The sequence below is a fragment of the Octopus bimaculoides genome, chromosome 13 (genome assembly GCF_046866305.1).
Source record: "Octopus bimaculoides isolate indiv1 chromosome 13, ASM4686630v1, whole genome shotgun sequence".
In the NCBI taxonomy this organism is placed as follows: Eukaryota; Metazoa; Mollusca; class Cephalopoda; order Octopoda; family Octopodidae; genus Octopus; species Octopus bimaculoides.
The window spans coordinates 31,789,931-31,815,797 of NC_142940.1; the positions used below are offsets into that span (position 1 = coordinate 31,789,931).

Here is a 25,867-nt window from a genome sequence, read left to right on the forward strand (position 1 = left end):
GATTGTATTACTAGATATGCAATTGACATTGTTTGAGCTAGGAAGATTTATCTCATCAACTATGTTAACAGTTGAAGTATTAATATGTTCATTAACATGTGCATGATTATTGGTTGCGTTGGTGTTATTAATTGTCTGGTAGTTATTTGTATTGCTACCAATAATAAGACAATTTTTATTTTCAAGGGTCCTAGCTAATTCAATGTTCTTTCTATTCAACTTATTGATGATAGATCCTATATTGGGGAGAGTAGAGTATGAGATACGGATTGTGTGTTTAAAAAAGATTGCCAACCACATGGTTCAGGGTTCAGTCCCATTGTGTAGCACCTTGAGCAAGTGTCTTCTACTATAACCTCGGGCCGACCAAAGCATTGTCAGTGGATTTGGTAGACGGAAACTGAAACAAGCTTGTCGTATATATGTATATGTTTGTGTGTCTATGTTTGTCCTCCTAGCATCGCCTTCCTGTTTTGCCTTCTCGTAATTTAACAGTTCAGCAAAAACGACCGATAAAATAAGTATTAGGCTTACAAAGGATAGGTCCTGGTGTCGATTTGTTCGACTAAAGGAGGTGCTCCGGCAGTCAAATAACTGAAACAAATAAACGAATATATATATATATATATATATATATATATATATATACATAATATATATATATATATATATATATATATATATATATATATATATATATATATATATATATATATATATATATATATATATATATATATACATATATATACCTGCGTCTGTGTGTGTGTATTTATAGGTTTAATATATATATATATATATATATATATATATATATATATATATATATATATATATATTTATATATATATATATATATATATATATATATATATATATATATATATATATATATATATATATATATATATATATATATATATATATATTCATATATATATATATATATATATATATATACATATATATATGTGTATGTATTTATAGATTTAAAGAATGCTTAGTAGATATGATAATGGTATAAAAATATTAAATAGTTAAGATGTACATTAGGATTTCTGCACATGTAGCAGTATGATATGCGGTTTCTATAGATGTAATTAAGCACGTTTCTCATGAATATGTCGTTGATACTTTATATTATAATTCATTAAACTAAGTTGCCGAGAAAACGTATTGATTTTGTAGTAGCTGCAGCTTTACTAATTTTGGTTTTTATATAAATTTTTATCAATGGTATTTGGTGACGTTTATGTTTTCCTTTGTTTACATAGTTTGTACTGACCAATAACTATGGTGCACATATATATAGATGACCCGATATTCTAATATGGTAATTAACAAGCAGTTTTTAATACGTCATATTTTTTATTCTCTCCGATATTTTAACAAGCGCCCGCACAATTACATGACGCATGTTATCGCTCTCTCCCCTCACCCTCACTCTTTCTCTCTCTCTCCCTCTCCCTATCTCTCTTTCAATATCTCTTTCTATATATATAACACTTGGTTCACCTTAGCTGCAGCATCGCCACCCGTAACAGCTATTATGTATTACAAACGCACGCGCACAACTATTTCAAACATTTGTTTATATATAATATATATGTACACACACACATATATATATATATATGGGAGAATATACAAATAATAACAACAGACGAGGACAGGTGGTGTAAATAACAAAAGGATATATTAGTGTGACGCTCGGGAATACGGAAAGTCTTTGACGTTTCGAGCTACACTCTTCAACAGAAAGAATACGGAGACAAGGAGAAAAACACGGAGAAAAAAAATTGAATAGTGTTCAGTCAACGGTCAATCATAATAATGGCCGATCATAACAATGGCTGACCGGAAGTTAGAAATTCTTTTTTCAGGAGAGCTAAGAAAGGGGGAGATAACAAACGGTGATCGGGAACGAGGGGCTGTGTGTGGGAGGTAGAATGCTGGTGACTTGACGTATGTAGTGTGAAAATGGGGAAGGGAGAAAGGGAGAAAGGGAGAAAGGGAGAAAGGGAGAAAGTAGTTGGTCAGTTGTAGTGTGTGCGTGGTGTGATGCGAGGGTATTGGTGTGGTGTGATGTGAGGGTGTTGGGAGGTGGGGAAGGCATGGGTGGAGTGTGGGTTAGGCTGAGGGTGGGGTAGAGGTAGGGGTTTGTGGGTAGGGTGGGGTATGTGGGTAATATATATACATATATATATATATATATATATATATATATATGCTAATAACGTTCTTTTTAATGCATACATTGCCAAATGCACACGTGATAGTCTGCCAAGTGTGTACCAACACGTTAGAATGTAACTCATTTCTTGTAAATTCTCCCCTGATGAAATACCTAATTTACCAGTTTCAGCATGAAAATTTTAAATTAATTTCCTTGAATTTAATTTCTCTAATTGAATTAATTGGTTGTGGAAATGGGTGTAGAGTTGAGATTTTCATATTATATTGATTTGAGTATCTTTGAATGAACTGATCTCTCTATGTCAAATTTCTCCATTTTCTTCCTTTTCTCGTTCTTATAGGAGTAGCTTGACAACCGATGTTCGTGTGTGTACGTCCTCATAGCTTAGCGTTTTGGCACAAGAAATAGATAGAATAAGTACTAGGCATACAAAGAATAAGTCATAGGGTCGATTCGTTCGACTAAAGGCCGCATTCAATTGACTGAAACAAGCAAAAAGTAAAAAGTAAATATACATATGTATACATGTATATGCCTGTGTATATATATGTATGTGTATATATATATATATATATATATATATATATATGAATTTTTATGTACTTATAAATTTTTATACATCTAAGAATTTTTATGTATTTATAACTTTTTATACATCTATGAATTTTTATGTATCTATAAATTTTCGTGTGTGTGTATGCATTTGTAAATTCTCAGAAATTTTATATCTCATATAGATGAATGCATCTATGTATGTATATTGTATACCTTAGAGAATTTCGTTAATATGGCTTGAATGAATATATATTTGAATTTTTTCTCTCATGCACCAGCATGACCGCAGCCACTTGGCTGAAACATATAAATAAATAAATAAATAAATAAATAAATATATATGTATATATATATATATATATATATATATATATATATATATATATATATATATATATATATATATATATGGTTAACTTCATATTTCTGACGCGTTCTCTATCTTTCTGTCTATCTATCTATCTATCTATCTATCTATCTATCTATCTATCCATCCATCTATCTATCTATCCTTCTATTCTTCCTTCTTACCTATCTCCCCCTCTCGTTCTTCCTTCTGTTGTCCTTGTTTCTCCCCTTCACTGCTATATCTCTCTCTCACTCTTCCTCCCTGTCTTTTGTCGCTCACCTATGTTCAACGTCCTCCCTTTTCCTCTCTCTACCACTTGCCGTCCATCACACGTGACCTGTGGTCACCTCTTCCCTTCTCCCTTCGGCCAGCATAAAGGCAACACGATCCGCTATCTCTCTCTCTGCTCAAGTTCGTCACATCACAGCGTTCAGTATCTCATCTCGTTCAGCTTAAAGGCCCTCAACGTCTGTTTTCACTGTTTAGTTTTCCCTGAATTAGTTTCTGTTTGCCACTTTGGAATCCCCCGCATAGCAGATTTTATTTAATTTGCTTTGCGGGAAAAGCTATTCTAAGAGTGCGTTCTGCCTCATCTTTGAAACGCCTAGTTTAGAATAGAGGCAACCGATGAAGGAAAAGTTCCATATGTGGCTTGTCTGTTTCCTAGGTGTTCATTCTGTTGTCCGTAAAAAAGAAAAAAAATAGTTCGTTTTTTTGTGCTTTGTTTATGTTCCCGTTCCTTTTTTGTCCACGTTTTTTGACGTCCTGTACCCGGATACGCTTCTATATATACATGTAGATGTAGGTATGTACATATATGTATGTATATATGTATAAGATCACATATCATTTGTATTATATATGTATATACATATATATATATATATAAATTCATAAGAATGGTACAACAAGGTACCGATATTTGCTGGAGAATAGCAATCGATATAAAAACGACGCTATTGTATAGCTTCACTGCGTATATACTGGCAAAAATGCGTGTGTGCAACAAAACATGAAAAACTTGTCTTACCTTAGGAAGAACATCCAAAAATGAACAACCCAGATTAAGGATGATGCAATACCTAGGTTTCAGACTTTTCAAATACGTTTCACAACGTAAATCTGATTAGTACTCATCAGCTGCATTCACCTAGACAACATTACAAGTGTTGCCACATCAATGCCAAGTATACTCGCCCGAACGCCAAGCCATATATACATATATTTGTAGAGAGAGAGGAGAGACAGGCAGTCAGAGATAGATAGATAGATAGATAAATAGATAGATAGATAGATAGATAGATAGATATATTACATATAGCTATATCCATGCATTGATACCCGTTTATATATACCCCAGACTACCCGTTGTGTCATCGGGAAATTCTGAGCTACCCAGTTTTGTTTCATGGGTATTTTCGTCTCCACGTTATTTCGCATGATTTCAACGAATGTGACATCTAAATGACGCGCAAAAGGCTAAATTTGGCTGCTATTTCTTGCACGCCCTACTACCATGTAACATGTAGTATTTCGGGTCCTTTAACCGAAATAACTATTACATGGTGGCAGGGCGTGCTAAAAATAGCAGCCAAACCTTTGGATGTGAGATACGTTGAATGCACTCGAAAAACCTATGGACAGAAACTATTTCACACCGAGGTTACGAACGGGTCTTTTACAAAATATTTACCGTATTTTTAAAGTCATTTTTACTTTAAAATATATTTTGAATATGCCAAAAAGTTTATTTGTAATGTTTTTTACTTTAAAATAATAAAAATATATTGTGTTTAAAGAAAGCTAAAATATAAATACTGACTGTATAAACAACTTACATTTTTGACATCACATTCACATAAAAGACTTCTAAATGTTTAAAATATTGTGTATCACAAAAGCGGAGAGAGAAATATTTACTGTAAAAATCTTGTATTTTGTATTTTGTAGTTGTCAAGTCACTGTATCTAATCGAAAGATAAGAGTTTCTTCATTCTCAGGATCCCGATTATTTTCGGAATATTTTCCCATTATGCACCGTTTTTGGTATTTATACCCGAAAACCTCAAATATTTCTAAAAGTACTTGTTTTATTCCGTTTGTATTAACATTTCAGGATAAACTTAATTCATAATATCTTCCCATTATGTGCCAGTTTGCCTGGATAACATTGTAAGCCAGCAAACAAGATTCAAACTGACTTTATATATATATATATAAATATATATATATATATATATATATATATATATATATATATATATATATATATATATATGTATTTGCGCTCACCATAAATTACTTCCTTAGATGTCTTATGCAGAAGAAGTTTCTTTGGGGCAGTTTAACTTAATAGTAAAGCACTTCATGCGTCATCACAGGGATGTGATTTCGAGTCACATGGCTGGCCGCCAGTAGATTTTTCTTCAAAATATGGATAGTTTATCCTGTTCATGCTATATTATTACCTTTATACTGCGTTGAAGAACAAACGTATTTCCTTATCTGTATCTTTCAATACATCGCAACGCTTCTAAAGAAAACTTTGTTGACTTTTCAACCTAAGTTGAATCTAATCTCTCTCTCTCTCTCTCTCTCTATGTATATATATATATATATATATATATATATATATATATATATATATATATATATATATATATATATATATAAAACAAGAGATGTATTGTGGTTCAGTACACCTGCCTTAGATGTGTTTTTTCTATTGATGAATAAATTAGTTACCTCATGCCCAAAAAACCGTTTTCACCAAACATTTTGAACATCTCAATAACAAGTTAAAATTCGGTTATAAATATGCACGTTTTCATCTATATACAGACAGACTGATCCCTACAAACATACTTATGCATGCACACCCCCAAACACACACTCGTATATACGCATACAAACATACACACACACGTACACACACATACACGCTTGCGTGAATTTGCTACACATATATTTAAAGAAATATATTAGTATTCTATACTATCTAGAAATTATTGAAAAATATGATTTGGAAAATATGTTAGGTACAAGTCCGTGGGTATAAATTCTGAAGCTCAATAATCTATGAGGATTTAGAAAACTACAGAATCAAACATAAAATAGGAAGATTTAATATTTACTTCAAACTTGTTAAGTCATGTCTACTGGTCCTAGTCTATATCTCTTTCATGTATGTAATATTTTGATAATCCTCTCTAACTTCCCTATTTGTATTCTTACTTATTTGACACCATACCTGGAACCTTCCGTACATTGGATCTGGAACTTACACTAAAGGTGGTGCTCCAGCATGGCCGCAGCCAAATGACCGAAACAAGTAAAAGAGTAAAAGAGTACCGTGAAACTGCTTGCCGGTGTACGCCTCTTTGTGATTTTGCATATATAGATGGATATATTGATGTGCATGGGTATGTAAATGGTAGAACAAATCTGTATATGCATTAATATATTCATTAATATATTCTTCAAAATTTATATATATACTGTTGAAACACGGATATGCTATTTTCGGCCATAACTTCGTGTCATTTTTATTAAAATACCTCGATTCAATTAGATCTCGCAAATAATTATAATCAATACCACACACACGCATACACTTACTACCACACACACACACAGTTACTACCACACACCACACCCGTTACCACATGCACTCACAGGCTAACACACACACACCCGTACGCACGCACACACACATACGAACCATCTTCACACTCTCCTGTCATAGAAACCACTTTCTTTTTCTCCTCCCACTTTCGGTCACTTCAAAAATGTGACAACACGTGGATTGTTGATAATTTTTCCTTCCTCCTCTTTGGAGTTTTCTCTTTCCGACGAAGAGCTATGCTCAAAACGTTAACAACTCTCTCCTTTCACCGAACGTCAAATTAATATACATCTTGTGTATGTCCACACGTTCGTTTTTTTTGTTTTTTTCCCCCATTTTTTAATTGTTTGTCCTTTAAACGACATTTGAGACTTCAATAAAGCATTGATCATATTCTATGGACACGAACGTGTCTCTTGAGGCCTGCTGGTACTTTCCAAACCTTTAAGCAAAAGGAAAAAGTTGAGTGCTTGTGGATTATTTACTATGCCTTTTCTGGAGTGGACGGCTAGGCCTGCTTTGCTTCGTGCCACGAAACCACAATGACAGGAGAGATTTATATTTAGAGGAAACTATATTTCTGTATAATTAAATAGTCCACAAATAAAGCATATGTATTTATTTTAAGAAAACTAACAATATTTTGAATTGGGTTTTTATGACTGAAAACGATAAATTGCAAGAATACTTCCATATGAAATATTTCTTTGAAGTATTATGTTACGTTTGTTTAGGCGCTAGTCTAAATGGAAGAAGCCTCAGGCGAGATTGAAAACTTAATGTTATCATACACATTGTATACAGCTAGGTAGCTCGGTGTATTATAGAGAGGAACTGATGTAATTGGGTGAGAGGAAAGCAGAGGAGTCTGGAAGCAAGTTCACCGTCAGAAGCTTACATTTCCATGGAAGCAAGCTTTAAGATACAGGTGACGATGATGATGATGAGGAGGAGGAGGAGGAGGAGGAGGAGGGGGGGAGAGGGGAGGGGAGGGGAGGGGAGGGGAGGGGAGGGGAGGGGAGGGGAGGGAGAGGAGGGAGAGGAGGGAGAGAGGGAGGATCCTGGTATGCTATAGATGATGATGACGATGACAAGGAGATAGAGAAGTAAGATCAGTGTAATGATGACGATACGTGACGGTAATGATGATGATGATGACGATTGTTATGATGACAACAACGACGGCGATGGCGAAAATAATATGATGATTTGAATAATGACAATGACGGTCGCGATGATGATGATGATGGTCATCATTATTATTATGATGTCTATTTCCCAGATATTTGAAGAATTGATTTGTGATATCCACTAAGGACTAACACGTTGATAGCAGATAGAGATAGGGTAATAGCAATTTCAATTTAAATGTCAATAGGTTAACCTATAATTTCAACACGAATTTGTGTGAACAGAGAATAAAAAACAAACAAAAGGTGAGTGCGTGCGTGTGTGTGTGTGTGTATGTGTGTGTGTATATATTAATTTATCTCCCTATCTATCTATCTATCTATCTATCTATCGGTATATATATATATATATACATGTGTATACACACACATATATATATATATATGTGTATGTATGTATATATATATATATATATATATATATATATATATATATATATATATATATACATACATATGAATATATATGATCTCATATAACGTATATATGAAAAATATTATAATTTCCGAATAAATATAGAGTGTTACCGTAAAATTTTAAAGTGTGAATCTAAAAGAAAGTGTATAACGAGCTGGGTGTATGTGTGCATTCATGCCAATATATCTCACTCTGTGCATGTGTGGGCGCGTGTGTCACTGTGCGCGTGCGCGTATGTATATGTGTGTGTGTGTGTGTGCGTGCGTGCGTGTGTCTGTGTGTGTGTGTGTGTGTGTGTGTGTGTATATGTACCTGTGTGAGTGTATGTGTGTGTGTGTTTATTAATAAGCCTTTATATATAAAGAGACATTAATAGTAATATAAATATTGTTTCTGTGCATTACCGAATATTTTAAAGATTTTTCTATGTATGTGTGAACGGAAAAGAGACGCTATATGTGTTGGTACGTATATTATCGTTGTATGAACAACTTTGTGCAGGTGTGTGTTTCTGTGTGGCGTATAGGAAACAAAAACAGAGGTACAGAGAGAGAGACAGAGACAGAGAAAGGGAAGAGAGAGAAAGAGAGAGAATGTGACAGAGATATAGACATAGTGTGGTATGTGTGTTTACATTGGTTTATATGTGTGTTGATGTGAGGATGAGAGATGGAGAAGAAAAGATAATGTATGTGTGTGTGTGTTGTGAATTTTGGAATGGATGTATATACACATTTTCATACGAATTTAAAAGTATATTTCATGTACTAAGTTATAACGAAAAAATGTCGACCTGTGTGAACGAAGGGAAAGGGACCGTGTATGAGAAGAAAATTTAGAGAACAGGAAAAGAAAGATATAGATAGATAGATAGATAGAGAGAGAGAGAGAGAGATGACATAAGGTCTGTGATTGTGTGTGTGTGTGTGTGTGTGTGTGCGTGCGTGTGTGTGTATGTGAGTGTGTGTCTGGGTGTTTGGATGTGTACCTGTGTGTGTGTCTGTGCATGTGAGCATTTAAACGCATGTGCATGTGTTAATGGGTCTGAACAAAAACTAATCTACTAAAATTTACAGCTTACACTTCTAACGATGTATTTAGTTTTTGGTTTAAGGATATGATGCCTTCAAAAAAAGAAAAAACTGAATATCGGGACATTAAACACACACATTTCCAAAGAATTACCTAATGCTGTAGGAAATATTGATGTATTAATCGAACATTTCTATCATGGTAAAACTTTCCTTTTAGTATTTGGAAAATAGATTTTCAAAAGTTCACACACTGACATTGTTTGTGTTTGTACAGACTCCTTCTATGCTCACACACACAACAGTTCAACTACACGCATTCAACCACACATATTGGTTTCGAATTTTGGCACAAGGCCAGCAAGCTCGGATAAGCGGTAAGTCGATTACATCGACCCCAGGACTCACCTTGTACTTGTTTTACCGACCCCGAAAGAATGATAGTCAAAGACGACCTTGCCTAGATATTGCAATAGCAACTCAGAAGATAAAGACGGACGAAATGTCGCTAAGCATTTTGCCCACCATTTTATCGATTCTGCCAGCTCACCACCTTATCTCACTCACATATATCAACGTTTGTTTTTATCAAACATTTATTGAGGGAGCAGAATTTTGTTTCGACAATGAAAAGTTTAATAGTGGCTTTGAAGTTTCTGCCAATTGCCTCTGGCACTTCATTAAAATCACACTCACGCACACATGTATGTATTTATGTATATACATATGTATATTTGTACGTACAAATACACACACACACGCAAACACACACATACATACACACACTCGCACACATATATACTAAAAGAAGAACCCGGTGTTGCCCGGGTTAAAGCTCATAATGAAATTTCATTAAAGAATTTGATATACAAGTTGTTTCTTAATAATAATTGTGATTAATGATTCTAACATTACTGACATAACAAATTTTGTGAGTTCAACAACAATCGCATACTTGAAATAGAAAACACATAAGAGCAAGTTATGATAAAACTTCTTTCTTTATAGATAATATTATGAGTTTTTTCTCAGTGGAGTATAAATGAAGACATCTTTTGAACTTCCAGTACGTCAGTATCCAACATACAATTGTCCATGAGAGAACCAAAGCTCTTCCACAATGAGTGTTACTTTGTTGCAGAAGTGTGGAGGATCTAATTTTTTTTAGGAGCATTATAAGTGCTCCAAGTTCCAAGTCAAGCGTATGAGAAGGTAAACTAGGTGGTTCCAGTGAGTTTAAAATCTCAACTGGATAATTAGCTACTTGTGATTGGTCAACAACAGTTACAATAGCTCTAAATGATTGGCAATTTCCATGAAGGCACATCAATTTCTATTGCGCTTACTGTTATATTTCTCGGTGCCCTTTTACTCAACCTTTTGCGATCCTTATGTTGTGCACTGTAATTTTGGAAGATTTTGTTTATAAGTTCTTTATCTGATTTCACCATTGTGCAAATAGGTGATGGATTTATTGCACCTTCATTGTCTACAGGTAATATTACTTCTCCCAGTTTTAATAAATCCTTGGCAAATTACTAAAATGATCAATGATCATGAAGATATGGTCGCATATTTGTTTCAAGCTTCATTACGTTTATGCAGTGGCAGAAGTGTGATGATTTAAAACATGCACGAATTCCATCAGATTTCTTTCCCTTTGGAGTAACAGTCTTTGTCTAAAGTTACTAGATAGAACAACTGTCACTCCTCAACCTATTCGAGCATCATTATTTCGATTATTTCGCAATGCCTTAGCAACTGCTTCAACAGCTCTCTTATGTGCCATTATACATTCACCCCATAGTATCAATTGACATCTGAGAATTTCAACTATTCTTGGATATCGTGCTGATATTACACAGAAGAACATCCTTACACCATATATCCAATGGTAGCTTGAGCCAAAAGTAGATTTTATAACAAATGTCTTTCCACTTCAAACTTGTGCATCTAGGAAGAATATTCCACCCTTCTCGTGCCTAATGCTGTCAACAACTATTTCGTATGCTACTCTTTGATTTGGAAGTAACTTTTCATCATTTTCTTTCACATATTTTATCAAATCATCAGTGTCGTAATTTGCTTCACTGAACAATTCAGATGTTAGTCTGTTTTCATTGCCACAAGTAACTTTGGGAAGTCTGTAATTCTGGAGTACTTTTCCTCCAATAACCAATAGTTTGTCTTCTATGTTGATCAATGCACTATTGTACGTCTCATCATTGTAACCTAAAGCAATGTCAGGAAATCTCTGTTGCACCTCGTGCATATAATCTTCGGACAGTTTATCTTTATACTTTACTCATAGGCCGTTTGAATCATCAATTTCACAGTTTGTTAACAGCAAACGGGAAGCGAAAACTACTTCCAATATATGATACGGAAGCCTCAGAAAAGGTTTTGTCCCATTGAGAGTCATCTTCCAGTAATCCAGGGTAAAAGTAAGCTTCACGATATGTTTGACAGATAGTATTATTAACAGTTCTTAGAGCGTGGAAGGTTGTCGGGCATTTTATTGTATGAAGCAGCGTCCTTAGGTAAAAGACATTTATGTTGATTAGGGTTTATTGTACAAACTCTTCCAAGAGCACTATCAAATCTGATATCCAGAGGATCTTCAAGAGGAGCACCTCTTCTTTGCCTCTTCTATTGCTTATTATCCCATGTCTAGTAAGATGGTAACTGGCAATAATACATTTTCCTTTGAAATGTGTTATCGCTGCAGAGTTTGGTATAAGCTGTTAGAGTAGTTTCATTAGGAACCAATGATTGCTGTGCAGCAGTTGCAACTATGAAATAGACACGTTCCCCATTTTTCAGTTGAATAGCAAACTATTGAATCGATGAATGACGTTCGTGTATTGGAAATCTAAACATTCCCTACAATGCTTCATTGTTGCTGATGTATCTACCTTGTGGATACTTACTGACTTCATCTTGCACATCCTGTCTTTGTAGACTAAACATTGCAACATCGGATCTTTTGTTTACATATTTGCAGTCATATTTAATAGTTTTCACGAAGTTGGAAAATTCAACATTGATACGAGCATTGAATATTTTGATGAGCAATATGAAACAATCTGTCTGTTGTCAATTTGAAATTGTCCAACCTTTCCTTGGAAACCTCCATCTTCAGGTTTTCTTCTTCTGTAGGATGGATAACCATCGTCTCCAATTGAGTGTCTCTAAAAAACTGCTTGGATATTTTTTGTGTATCTATTGTTTTGTATACGTGGTGATTTTTTGTTAAGAGCTCCATATAAGCAATGTACCATTTGAATCTTCACTATTTCATACAGTGCTATATATTGTGATGGATCAGGCAGCTCTGTAGATATTATTTCGTCAATTTGGTCAGAATGAAATTTTCTATGCAACCAAATAGGAATGTGTGCATGAGGTAATCCACGTTTCTGCCATTGATTAGTGTACATTTGACATCTGACCAGTCCAAAGATTCTTCTTTTTGTGATGACATCCATCATTTTCACCACCTTTTGTCGGAAGGGCCTAGCAGTGAGGCCGTGTCTATTTACATGTGTTGATCTGAAACCAAGTCATTTTGAATCTTTTTCCGCTTTGGATTACATGCGAAAGTTATAAATAGGACCGGTCTAACAAAGTTCCTAACATATGTCATGGCATCCTGTGTTCTTTCATACATATATCCGGGGCTACCAGTAAAACTGGACGGAGGGATGCACAACTTCCCAATGTTTTCAGCAGTAGCTTAGTTATTGATGCCATCACGTAAATAAACGTATGAATCAGATCTTAATTCTTTCTGATGAGATCTTATGAATGGTAATCTGTCCGCCTCAGATTTTGCATACATGTCAAAGGCAAACAGATGGAATAAATTTCGCATTCGGTGGAGTGAATTTAAATTGCTTTGATGAACCATAAAATGGTAGGAGTAAAATCCATACACGAAACTGTGTTTCAGGTACTATCATTTTTATTATTTTGAATGTTTTTTAAAATGGTATCCCTCTTCCCCATTCACATAAATTAAAGGGTATTGGAGAGCGTCATAAGAGCGATGCGTTTCATTAATTCACTGTCATTGATTACCTCTCCCATGAATGATTATGTCACGCTTGCCATGTTTTTGCCTAGATATTTCAATAGCAACTTCATTACATTCAGGTGCATTATAGCGACGTGAATACCCTCCTCCTAGTCTCCTGTCAGCATTTATCACTAATTTGAATCCTTCTATAGGCGCATCGTCTGGAGCATATTTGAAACGTCTAATATAGCTGTTTATTGTATGTAACATATCTTGTAATCGTTATATGATTTCATCCTTGGATCTCAAAAGTGGGCATAAAGCCACTTTCAGGGATGACATTTCCACCAATTGATATCATTTCGAATGCATTATAGTTCTTCTGTGTATTTTGAAGAAAATGTCTAAATTCAGTAGTTGTACAAATGGGTAGTGCCCTCAAGGGTTTTGGTGGTTCAGATAATAGTTTCAAGTCGATCTTTCCATTTGAACATCACAATCCATGTAACTCACTTTTCCATTTTCTAGCGCTACAGATTGAACAAAACTTGTTCATCGAAGAAATTTGAACTAAAAGTTCTGAGGCACAGTTTTGATGTAGATTTTAATTAAATGCAACAAAGTCCAATCGGCAACGTTCTTAAATCGTAAAACTTTTGTTCTTGCTATCTTTTCACATAGCCTTTGAGTTGTTTGTACTTCAGTTTCTTCATGCCGATTTTAAGCTTCTCTATTTCTCTCCATTTGCTGTTTTGATGATTTTCGTACAGATGATTCCCGTTGACGAATAGTTGCTTTCATTGTCCTATTATCAGTAAGTCTATTTGACCATTGTACTTCTGATTCATTTTGCCTATATTGCATTGTTCGTTTTCTATGTTTTTGGTGTCTTTCTTGTTGCTGCTCTACATTTTCAATCCCCCTCTGTAGCTGCATTGCCCTAGCTTCATGAGATTTTTCTCCAAATGAAAGACTATTCTTCGGTAGCATTTTTGCTTGCAGTTTACAATGTCACTATTTACACTTTAACATACTTCTATACAACACTTCACCTCCAAAACTGAAAATACGAATCATGTTCAGATTTGACATGAAAGGTCCTTACAGTGCTGTAACAACTCTCCATTAGCAACTGACTGGTATGTGTTCACTCACTACTATATATATATATATATATATATATATAAAGATGAGAATGTATGTCTGTCTTTCTGTCGATTTGTCTGCCTGTGTGAATCCCTAAAATTTAAGAACTATACAACCAATTTCATTCAAATTTTACACATGCCTTACCTAGGGTCCATGTAGTGTCATAAACCCCAAATTGTTTTTACTTCTTGCCTAGTGCTAGCCCAGTGAAATATCACATCTCCGCCACTATTGCAGTATTACATGTCAAAAGTGAAACAATAACTTCTCTCTATTGTAATGTCAGATATTTTCACTTTAATACTGAAACTATTATCTCACATATATAGAGGCATACATACACATATACATACATACATATATATAAATATATCATGTATATGTATATATGTATACATCTGCACACATGTATATATACAGATGTATATAGATATACATGTATATATATAGATGTATATATATATATACATGTATATGTATAAATGTATATGTATACATGTATATATACAGATATAGATGTATATGTATACATGTATATGTGTAGATGTATATATATAGATGTACATGTAATATGTACACATATATACACATATATAGATGCATACATATATACACACATACACACAAATACACACACACATATACATAGGTGCATGTGTAGCTGTGTGGTAAGAAACTTCGTTCCAAAAAACATGGTCCTGGGTTCAGTACCACTGTGTGGTGACCTGCCAGGTGTCTTCTGCTATAGCCTCAGACCAAACAAAGCCTTGTGAGTGGATTTTGTAGACAGAAACTGAAAGAAATCAATCGTATATATATATGTATGTATATATGTAAGTATATGTGTATGTCTTTGTCTCTGTGTTTCTCCCTCATCACTGCTTCACAACTGCTGTTCGTTTCCTTACATCCCCATAACTTACTGGCCTGACAAGAAGAAATTGATCGAATAAGCACCATGGTTAGATTTGGATTTTCTAACATTAAAAATATGTTACAGATAATATCTTCCCATAATTTTAGACTTTTAGATTCATCTCTAGTCAGCCATCCGAATTATGATGATAATGCGAATGCTAGGACCAAAAATGTGGTTTATCAACGTAAGGTAACGTCTAACACAGAGGTCTCGTACTATGTGGGTAGCTCCTCGACGCAGGTCTCCAAGAGCATTTCAAACCATTATTCTTCCTTTAGGGATAGGAATAAATAGTACCGTTCTAAGTAAATTAATCTGGAAACTTAAGGAATGCAATAAACAATTCTCTTTGGAATGGTCAATACTGGCTACCTCAAAACCCTACGACAAGGGTAAGGATTGTTTCCTCTCTGTAACTTGAAGCTATTCCACAACAATAATTTCTTAAACCACATAACACAGAGAGCATACAGATGCCAGGATTGGAGGAAAGACACCTTCAGTTTTTTTCACTGATTTCATCCTTCTTACTAATTTTAGTTATTATTATTAGTATTATTCAGTAGTTTTATTTTTATAACGTGCTTTCACTTCACTACCGAGCGCAGCTCTCTGTGCCTTGGGTATGTGCTGTGGTTTGCTGTGATGCTCTTATGGTTACTGTATTGAAAGTGTTTTGTGTAGGATGTGTGCAGTGTCCAGTAGTGCAATTGTCTGTATGTTATATTTGTAAGTACTGGTGTTTTTGTTATGTATTTGTCTGAATATTTTTTTTTATTATACCTCAGGCGACTCCTATGATAGGGATTGTTTGTGTTTTTAGATTCCACATTCGAGTTACCTCTATTTCCAGGTCTTTGTATTTTGAAAGGTTCTCCATTTCTTTTAGGGAAACATTGTCATCTGCTGGTATTGATACATCAATTAGAAAGTATTTTTTCCTTCATGATCTTTGACAACTATATCTGGTCTATTGCCCTTAATTTCTCTATCTGTGAGTATTGGCACATCCCAGAGTATGGTTACTTTCTCGTTTTCTGTGACCTTTTCTGGTGTGTGTTTAAACCATCTTTTTTCTGTTGTTATTCTATAGTGTTGGCATAGCTTCCAATGTATGTAGGTCCCAGCTCTGTCTTGTCTGTGAATATATTCCTTCTTAGCCAGGACTGGGCAGCCAGAGATAATATGATTTATTGTTTCTTGTCCATCGCCACATATTCTGCAGTTACTTGTTATGTTTCTTTTCATTATATGTTTTTGGTAATTTCTGGTGGGGAGGCTTTGGTCTTGTGCAGCAATTAAAAATCCTTCAGTCTCTGCTTTGAGTCCTGAGCTTCTCAACCATTGCTGGGATTTTTCTCTGTCTATTTCTTTTGCATTTAGTTTAGCCCAGTATTTACCGTGTAGGGTATTATTATTATTATTATTATTATTATTATTATTATTATTATTATTATTATTATTTCAGGGGTCGATTTCTTCGATTAAAAGACACTTGAAGGTGGTGCTCCAGTATGGCTGCAGTCAAATGACTGGAATAAGTGAAAGAATACAAGAATGAAAGATACAAATATACACACATCTGTAATTCCATTTTCTGTTATTTATAGGAATAATTTATCGAAATTTGCCCCACATCAATCATAAGAACATTATATTCACACCCACCTAACCGCCACCATCATTACTATCACCCTCACCGTCATACCATCACACCGCTATCATCATCATCGTCGTCGTCGTCGTCATCATCATCATCATTACTACAAGTCTTAGAGTTGTGTATCTCATTTCTTTTGACATTTTTTGTATAAATTATAAGATATCTTGGTGACGAGTTTTGATTTGATATCAGTTTTTATGGCGAAAGGGAGATACCGTCATAGTGTTATTTATTTCACAAGATTTATTACAGTTAGGTTTTGAATCAATGTGCCAGACTCTACATGGTTACTTGATATACTAGAAAGAGCAGCCAAATCATCTCTCAAATTGCATCCTCCGCTCTGAAACAAAGCATATTTTAGACAAGATACAACTGGATATAGAATAATACAGATTGGCTAAAGTTGAAATTTCATCGCATATCTGCTCATCAGGACTGAAGACTAAACAGCAGGAATAACACGCTAAAACTCTCTAATAAACAATTAGAAAGTTAACTTAATTAAAATATTGATTACTTTATATAAAGTAGAACATTCCGTTGAACAGCAATATTCAATAAAACACTATTTCAAAAACACTATATAGAACATTTAGTTTATTAAATACGTTACATATAACACTTTGTTCATACACAGGCCTACTCTATGTTGTGAACGTATTTTGTACCAGTTATTCATATGAACTATAAGAAACAGAAGTGGGAAGCAATTGGGAGGAGAATAGCCATAGGAACAAGTAAGATTTTGAGACTGATTTTCTGCTAATGGTCATCTATTTACCCTAATGAATCATATTGATGCTCATGAAGGAACTAAATGAAATATTCTCAAAACGTAATGTCTCAGTCTTTCTACCAAAACTATCAGAAACCTCGTCTTCTGTAACAATATCAAGGCTGACTGTATAGCATAGCGTCTTACCTCGACCATTATATAACATTTTTCATCTACTCAAATCTCAAACAAATTCCTATTGAAAATAGATGTAAAACTGAAAGATTCTATTTCATATAAGTTATTCACAGCTTCTTTAAAATGAGTACTTAGAATATTTCACTGGTTGAAAGAGGAATTGGCAATCAAAATCGATAGCGAATTTCTCACTTTCTATTTACAGACGACGAAGTCAGCGTTCTGGTTAGTTGAAATACAAAGTATGGCAGAACAGCTGAATACTAAAAGCAAGGATGTCAAAGTATACTACGGTAGAACAACTATATACGGAATGTAAATCTGTAGGACGAACATTGAACATGAAATGAACATATAAGTAAATATAAAATCTGTATTGAGGGTTTTTATTTTAGAAAGTCACATTAATAAAACATCTTTTTAAAATTAAATAACTCAACGAGAGTCAATTAAGAAGAACGCAAGCAGCAAAAGAGAAAGCGATATATAGGGAAGTACCTTAGGAATGCAAACTATTAGCAAGAAAAGTTCAGTTATAGAAAAAAGAAAGGAATATGTACCTTGAAGAACGACTTTCCACACAATGTGTTAATTTGTTATGATACAGAAATACAAGCCCTGTAAAAGGACTTAACAAAAGAAAGCTAAGTGCGTCACATGCGGAGGACTGGTTTATGCTTAAAATATAATTGAGATTTACGGAGATGTACTTGCATAGCAAGTGACCTGATCTGAGATCGTGTGCTGGAACGAAAACAATTGCAGTGTGGAAGGTGTTTATAAGCCATTTAAAAACACACAAAACCGTTAGATTCACTTCAACATTTAAATTTAATTTGCCAAAATATTTTCGAATTTGCCTTTTTTTATTTTTTGATCTCTTTATTTATTTATTTATTTATTTATTACACACATATACATATACAATACGTACATATATCTACACATATACTCATACGTGCATGCATGTACATACTCATACACTCACATACTCACACAACATACAACACATACACCCACAACACACACATACACACACGTACACACATACAACACGCATACATCTACACATACGTACATACGTATCAAACTATGTACGCTCATACGGTTATATAACAGAGAGTTCTTTGAAAAGCTACCTATAAAATGGATCCGGAATAAATAAACCCAAATAGTATTCTTTATTTTCAATAGTATTTGTTATTTCTTAAAATCTTCAACTGGAGTTGGGTTGACCATAAATAACAGGTGACAACTGATGTCCGAAAAAAATGACACATTCGGTTCCTAGTAATTGAGGATAAGAAAAAGCGCCCTCCACTCTCTCTCTCTCATAATTTCTCTCTTTGTCTCTCTTTCTCTCTTTGTCTCTCTTTCTCTCTTTGTCTCTCTTTCTTCCATACTCACTCTCTTTCACTTTTACTCACTCACTCTCTCTCATTTTCTCCTTCTCTCACTCCCTCTCACTCTCTCTCTCTCTCTCTCTCTACCACTCTCAATTTCTCACAAACGCGTATTGGAATGTTACTTTGTTAGAAACAAAATCAAGTGTTGTATTTCTTCATTTCCCACAGGAGGCTAAACACAGAGGGAACAAACAAAGACTGACAAAGGGATTAAGTCGATTACATCGACCCCAGTGCATAACTGGTAATTATTTAATCGACCCCGAAAGGATGAAAGGCAAATTCATCCTCGGTGGAATTTGAACTCAGAACGCAGACGAAATATCGCAAGGTGGTTCGCCCGGCATGCTAACGATTCTGCCAACTCAGCGCCCTACAACAGTGTAATATTACATTTGCTCCAAAGTTGTTAAGTTTAGGTGCACAGTTTGAATATCCTGGTTGACTTCTCTAATAAGAGAGATCAACGTTTATGTACATTGCAACCATCCCCTAGTGAACTGAACAATAACATAGTGATGGTTGGTGCAATTGCATGTGATATTACCTTGCTCAAAGGAATTTAAATCAGTGCTAAAGGTTAACTAAATATTTTTAGACAATATGCAACAAATTTGTATCACGAAGCGATACAAATTTGAAGCAAAGGGAAATAGGTTGCGTCTACCACCAAAAATGAGACGAGCAATACACATGCAATACATGCTGAAGAGGAAGAGGTGCTGCAAATGTACAGAGTCAGTGATAAGATCAAAGATTTTGAAGAAAAGACGTTGACAAACTAATTGAGTAACAGTCAACGCATTGAATATTTAACTAGACGGCAATAAACTAAAGTGAAACATTACGGGTGTGCGTGGTTCTAATGGTAGTATGAACAACAAAAACAATCAACAATATGCGTTTTCCCACCAAGAAACTTGCAAAAGAAATACAAAATCGAAAGGATAGGAAAAATCGAGATTCAGGTGATCCTCTTCACAAACGATTCTATCATACGTCTCTTGTATATCCACAGGTTATTCTTCTTTTTCGTGTATCCTTATAAAAGTTTCGGCACTCCATGGTTTTTCCCAAATGGAATTTGAAGCCTAATCGCCGCGATTACAACATAAGTCAGAAACTGATTGACAAATTCCATTCGCCAATACAACTTAGATCTTTTCCGTCAGATTTAGGGTAAAACGATGTTTTCCCTAAACATGCTGGAAAAATGCAGAAGAATTACTTCCACCTGGTATTGAAACTTGCAAAAGAAGCCTATAACAACTCTATAATGTTCATCAGCGAATGTCTAAAGCATTGATTTCTTTTTTACTGAGAACAAGAACTTCTATATCTTGGTGATAAAAAGTAAAGATATGCAGAAATTGTCACAATCATATGCTGTAAATTCAGAATCTAAACTACATCAGAGACATAATTTGCTGCTATTCTGTTTATGTAACGTTGAGTAGAATTCACCAGAAAACTTTCTAGGTGAACTTCTATATTCAAATGTAAGAGAAATCATATGATAAATATATAATTTTATACAACAAAAAAATAGTTTAAAGAAAGCTGACACAGTAGATTAATAGAGACTACTCCGATTAGATGTATTATACATTACCATTTTTAATCTAGTGCAATCTTGGTTCAGTAAATCCTATTGCTTGAGTAATGTTTCGTTCGGGGAAGATAACATTAGAAATTTCTGCAAAAGCAAAAAAAATATATATGTTAGCTATTTACCCTATATATACATGTATGTATGTTAGATTTAGGCACACACACACACACACACACACACACACACACACACACACACACACACAAACACACACACACACACACACACACGTATATATATATATTATATATATATATATATATATATATATATATATATATATATATATATATATATATATATATATATACAAATCAATGAATCTCAAACAGTTTGATTTTCACATTTTATTATTTGCATCTTTTTTACAATTTTACAATACTGAAATAAACTAATACTTTCATGCGTTACGCAATCATCAGATTTATGTAGTGACAATCGTGTTCCATAGTTCACAACTGTGGAACACGACTGTCACTACATAAAACTGATGATTGCTTAATATTGTAAAATTGTAAAATTGTAAAAGTGTAAAAATTGCAAATAGTAAAACGTAAAAACCAGACTAAGTTGGAATTTAATATATTCTCCTATACACAATCATACAAACTCTTATATATATATATGTATATATTTATGGATATATATATATATATATATATTCGTGTGTGTGTGTGTATTCGTGAGTATGTGTGTGTATGTATATTCATATGCATACATACATGCATATATACATATAGTAATACATATATACGTAGAGATACATAAATGTGCACAGTCTCACATTAGTAAAATATATACACACAACTGTGTGTGTGTGCGTGTGTGTGTGTGTGTACGTGTACGTGTGTGTGTACGTGAGTGTGTGCTTGTGTGTGTACGTGTGTATGTGTATGTGTGTGTGTGTGTGTATGCGTGTGTGTGTTTTATATCACAGTACTCAAAGCATTCTCATCGTTTATGAGTCTGGAGGCTAATGTATGTTGGTACATTTCTCTGTCAACAATAAGCATTGAAGCCTCACAAATATCACCCATCATTTACTTGAGTGAAAACAGAAAGAAAGCTTTCTAAACCACATAATGAAACAATATCTATCTTTAGAAATACTTTAATCATATTGACTTCAATCGAGCTTTTAAAGATTGGTTATTGTTATTCATAAAATGGATATTAAATGTAACCTCTTATGGATGTATGTATCTATGTATGCATCCATACGCACACACATACACGCACACATACACGTACACACACACACACACGTATACATGCACATTTGTATAGCCAGACGTAATGCAGACGTTTTGCAAACTAAAATTAAACGTTAAAATAAAACTAGTAATTTTCAATCTGTGTTTTATGGAGTTTTATATCTTTTCTTTAAATTCTATTTTAGTTTTTCTCTAACTCGTATTATTTGTTCAATTTAATTCCTAAGTTTTGAAATAAATATAAACTGAATGACTTCTTCGATTCTATAAATCGAGACTGACTCATTATATATATTTACTTACTTTAATAATTTTCCAATCCCACTTTCAAAGACAAATATTTTCATGCTTACCAAGCAATTCAATGTTCATAATTTCCTGAAATTCTATTCACACAACTTACAAAAGTCAAATGAATTTTGGAACCAGGCATTTTTATTTGTATTTTTCTTTTTATTTCGAGCATCATGCAATGTGTGGCAACCAGGTAAGCGCTCCTTCGTTGGCCCATTGTGTTTTCGAAGTTAAGTAATTGTGACAGAAATCTCTGCCTTTGTATATGATACCTGGAACTTATCTACCAGTAGCATGTGAATGCGTCGGAAGAATACGCTCAGTATTTTTAGTACTATTTCAAGGAATGAATTATGGCACATACGGAAAAATACAAAACAAGTTAACGTGAGGATTTTTGTCCAAATACATGACACATCATTGGCCACCGAGCCAATGTGTCACGAACGCCCGATACGAAGACTTATACGAGTATATTTTATTCACTCAGTCATTTGATCCATTTACGCTCCTCTTGATTATGGGAGATGTATGATAGTCACAGTTGTCATTTTTATGTAAACTCTATGAGAAGTATAGCGGATGTTTGTCTAGACAAACAAACCAAGCATTTAAACTTAAATATATCAGAAAAAGTAGTTTCAGTTTGGGTCGCTTTCAGTTTAAATCCGACCTGCATTTTTCTTTTTCTTTTAAAGCGACTCTAGGTTTTGTTTGCTCAATCAATTGAATAATTTCAGTAATAAAATAATTGCTTCCATGACTAAACATAAGTTCCTGTTCAAATGTCATCAAGTTTAACTTTGCTATTCCTTTCTCTCGAATCGATAAGTACTTACCAAGTATTAGATAAAATCTCTCCCTCCCCCCCTCTCTCTCTCTCTCTTTCTCTCTCTCTCTCTCTCTCTCTCTCTCTCGAGAGAGAGAGAGAGAGAGAGAGAGTAGACGAATGTGTGGCACAACCCGGAAATAAAGAAGACATCAAAATGATACCGAATAAGAGCAAAACTGAGTTGATAGCCCCTACGGAGATATCCAGTTTACTCGTAATAATAACCGAAATCTCCCGCAGATTACACCCAAGCTCATCTTAAGACAAGCAGGTCATATTACATAATGTGATATTCTGTGTAGGGAATCCTTTGTTCAGCATACTCAATATCACCTGGAAAGGGTTAGGCAAACACATTGCATACACATACACGCGCACACACGCACGCGCGCGGACATACGCACGCACATACACTTATTCAGACGCATACACACGCATGCACACACACACGCACACACACACACACACACACACACAAACACACACACACACACACACACACACACACACACACACACACACACACTGAGGAAGGCACAGAAAATCTTCCAACTCTATATATTTCTTATCACACGACCGGACTACATGTTGATATCTAGGGTTCAATACATAGCATAGCTTCATCTAACCACATAGGTTATAAATGCAGGGATACTGTAAACTTTAATTTCCTACCTTCAATCAATCTGAAGTCAATCTGAAGTTTTTAAATGGCCATAGAATTTATAATCTTGTAATAACAAGATTATAATTTCTCTCGCCACAAGGGTATGCCTTATCAAAACTATTTTGTTTCATTCGTTATCACCTCTGCTATACTTGGAAGTTACTTTCAAAATGTGTTAAAAGACAGAAGAGAAATGGTGGCGCGTGAATAAGCATGAAAGAGAGATACAAAGTGAACATTTTAGCTGGATTTTGATTTAAAAGGTTCTTCATTTGAAAGGCAACCGCCCACTGTGAATAATTCCTATTAAATAGATTTGTCCATTGTATATAGACATTATATATTTGATGTCTCTCATCTGCAAAGAAAATTGGTAAATTTCATATCTCCGTTGTGTATGTTCAATAAGCTTTAATCTTTCCTTTACTTGAGGGAGATTTTTGGTTTTATTCTTCTTTTGTTATTTACTTTAATTTTCCTTTATTTCATTTTCTTTTCATTGCCACTCTCTTATGCAGCATTTTTGAACTGTTCTATAAAAAGGGTCAATGTGAATTCTGCGACAGAGGTCTCTAAGTCAATATTCTCCAGTTGTGTGGCATCGTTCATTACTGCCTCACTACGAAAAATCGATGCATTTAAAAGCATTTAAAAGCTTACCAAGCTGCCATATATTTCTCTCCAAAGCTAGATAGGGAGGGCCCTAAGTGAATTTCTTTATGAGAGGAATAAATATACGATTTGGGTTAACTGGCTGATTTGAATAGATAATGTTTACTGTAGGTCAGGTGGACAGTACTTTTCACTTAAAAAAAAATATGCCCTCACCATCATGATTGTTCGCTTCGAAATGGTATTTCGATGATTAATGAATTGCGACACAATGTTAATCCCGTGCTAATACATTCAGTGCAACGTTAGAGGAGTAACGCCAAGTTTAAATTAAATTATGAATAGAGGTTGTGATAATCTAATAATGTTACAAGAAGGTTGAGCGCGATATTCTACAGTATAACAGTTGCACTCTACATGACCATTGTGATATAGTCTTTATCATTATTATTATTAGTCATTGTGGTAGTAAGGCAGTGAAGAATCGTTGGCACGCCGGGCAAAATCCCTAGCAGCATTTCGTCCATCCTTACGTTCCGAGCCCAGATTCCACCGATGTCGACTTACGCAATGCGGTCGTTTGAATCGACTTCCCCCTCTCCCAAAATGTCAGGCCTTATGCCTATAAAAGAAAGGATTGTCATTATTGTTGTTGTTGTTTTTGTTGTTGTTATTATTATTACTATTATTATTATTATTATTATTATTATTATTATTATTATCATTATTATTATTGTTATTATTTACTTTTGATTTGCATGTTTATTACAATCAGTCGACGAGACATACCCAGCGTCCTAGGCCGAGTGAAGGATAAGAGATGACTGAAAGAGATGACTGATAAGTATGACTGAAAGCTTGGGGAGGGCAAGTGGCAGGGGCAGGGGCAGTGGCGAAATATCTTTATGTAATACACTACAGATATCTAAATTGATAGGGTTGTTCCATAAAAACGCCTATAATGTCAAAATATAACGTTATATATATATATATATATATATACATATAAAGTAGTTGTATACTGCCAACTTAACGTGACAGTCCCAATAAGGGGATATACTACTGCTATTTAGCCCTAGGAAGCTAGACCGCTTCCTGTTGGCCTTGACACATTTCCTGTGTCCTTATCTTTGCAGTGGAAGACAAACTCCTCCACCCAGCCTAGCCTGCATTCAGGGACATGTTTCTGAGTCTTTGCTC

General features: G+C 34.4%; 1 protein-coding gene across 1 annotated transcript in view; it reads right to left on the reverse strand.

Moving 5' to 3' along the window:
• LOC106872092 (glycine receptor subunit alpha-2) overlaps window positions 1-25,867 on the reverse strand; it is an 817,309-nt gene that overhangs the window by 595,602 nt on the left and 195,840 nt on the right. Inside the window, exon 2 of the mRNA XM_052972407.2 lies at window positions 21,049-21,132. Within this exon, the coding sequence (XP_052828367.1) occupies window positions 21,049-21,051 (3 nt within the window). The 5' untranslated portion in view covers window positions 21,052-21,132. The remainder of the gene's footprint in view (window positions 1-21,048; window positions 21,133-25,867) is intronic.